This window comes from Propithecus coquereli, unplaced genomic scaffold (assembly GCF_000956105.1).
Source record: "Propithecus coquereli isolate 6110/MARCELLA unplaced genomic scaffold, Pcoq_1.0 Scaffold186, whole genome shotgun sequence".
NCBI lineage: Eukaryota > Metazoa > Chordata > Mammalia > Primates > Indriidae > Propithecus > Propithecus coquereli.
The window spans coordinates 549,511-551,062 of record NW_012143412.1 but is presented as its reverse complement, the minus strand read 5'-3'; the positions used below and the strand labels follow the sequence as shown (position 1 = coordinate 551,062).

Sequence of the window (1,552 nt, the reverse complement as noted above, 5' to 3'; positions counted from 1 at the left end):
GTCTGACATCATTACTCTAAAAGGTAAATTAAAAGCTGACAATTACTAACAATGGAAATTTATTTACAAAATATAGAAGTCTAGATTTCCTAAAATATAAAGATGATACAAGGTAAATTTTAAAAAATACTCTACAGACTAACACTGTCTAGATATAATTTGAATTTAGAAAATTCTTAAAAGTCAATCAAAAAGAAAATAAAGTAAAATCCTGATAAGACATCAATAGCTTGGGATAATTATTAGTTATGTCAATAAACTAAGTTATAAATGTTTTCCACCATAACCAGTTTTCAGTATTTCATTTCAAAACCTCACTTGGTTTTGATATATACAAAAGAAAACTAAATCAGGGGTTTTTATAAAACGATTTTCATTCAAAAGCTAAATTTTCATAATTTTCTCTTATAAATATTTTCTTATCCCTTCAATATAATCTTTAAAGTTTTTTGTTAGTAAAAGAATCAAATTCCATACTTGATCAGCTATGTTTAAATAAGTTTATACTACCAAGCTAAAACATCAGGCCTCTCAAGAACAAATCACAAAAGCAACCCAAAGTAACAAAGAAGGAAAGTATCAAAATGAGAACAGAATTCCCTCAAATATTGTATAAGTAAAATCACCCAACATGGACTTATAAATTTGTTGCAATAATAAGGGCAAATAATGTCCTACCTTTGTTCGAAAAAGGCAAATGTTGCAACTGAGAAAATAAGAAATCCTGGCTGGTTCTCAAATACCTCATAGTAGGACCAGATGTATCAGAGCATGCACATAACTGATATATAACCTAAAGAATTAAAATAAGAAACTCTCTGAATCAGTCTTTCTGTGCTATACATTTTAAGATAACAAAATACGAACTTAGATCTACCAAATTAAAAACTAAGCCACAGCAACAATTCAAGCAAAATGGATAAACAAATATATAAATCATAAGCTCAGAGTTACGAGCAGTCTTTGACATCCTACCTCAAGAAAATACATTGAAATACAATTGACGGTGCTGATAACATTATTATAGGACTAATCCTGAAAGGATCACCCTAAATAATTTAATTACCCTAAATAATTAATCACCCTAAATAAATTTATTAATATACACACATATAGTCAATTAACAAGTTTTAGTATTTTAACTATTATTGGTAGCAAATTACTTGGAAGTAACTTCTGAGAACCATAGTCATACCATCTTAACCTCAGGAACATAATGCAATTACTAAAACTGAAGCAAATGCAGATACTACAAGAAAGATCCACAAATTCAACTAAATAATAAATATAAACCCTAAATAAAGATTCGACAGAAAACTATAGATGAGGGGGAAGTTTTTATATCAAATATAAGAAAAAGTGACTAGCTCTAATATATATAAAGATCTCCATTACGAAGATCATAAAAATTACGGATACGAATATCATAAAGATCCAAATAAAATGGCAAAAAACATTTTATATGAGAAAAATAAAATATAGCCCATAATCAAAAAAAAATGCCCATCTGTTTTCTAGAATTAAAAAAAATTAAGGTAGTAATAAGGCAGGT

At 27.7% G+C, this 1,552-nt stretch overlaps 1 protein-coding gene across 1 annotated transcript in view; it reads right to left on the bottom strand.

Moving 5' to 3' along the window:
- Positions 1–1,552, bottom strand: part of NUP205 (nucleoporin 205kDa) — a 129,034-nt gene that overhangs the window by 38,602 nt on the left and 88,880 nt on the right. Inside the window, 1 exon segment of the mRNA XM_012642751.1 lies at positions 679–793. Within this exon segment, the coding sequence (XP_012498205.1) occupies positions 679–793 (115 nt within the window).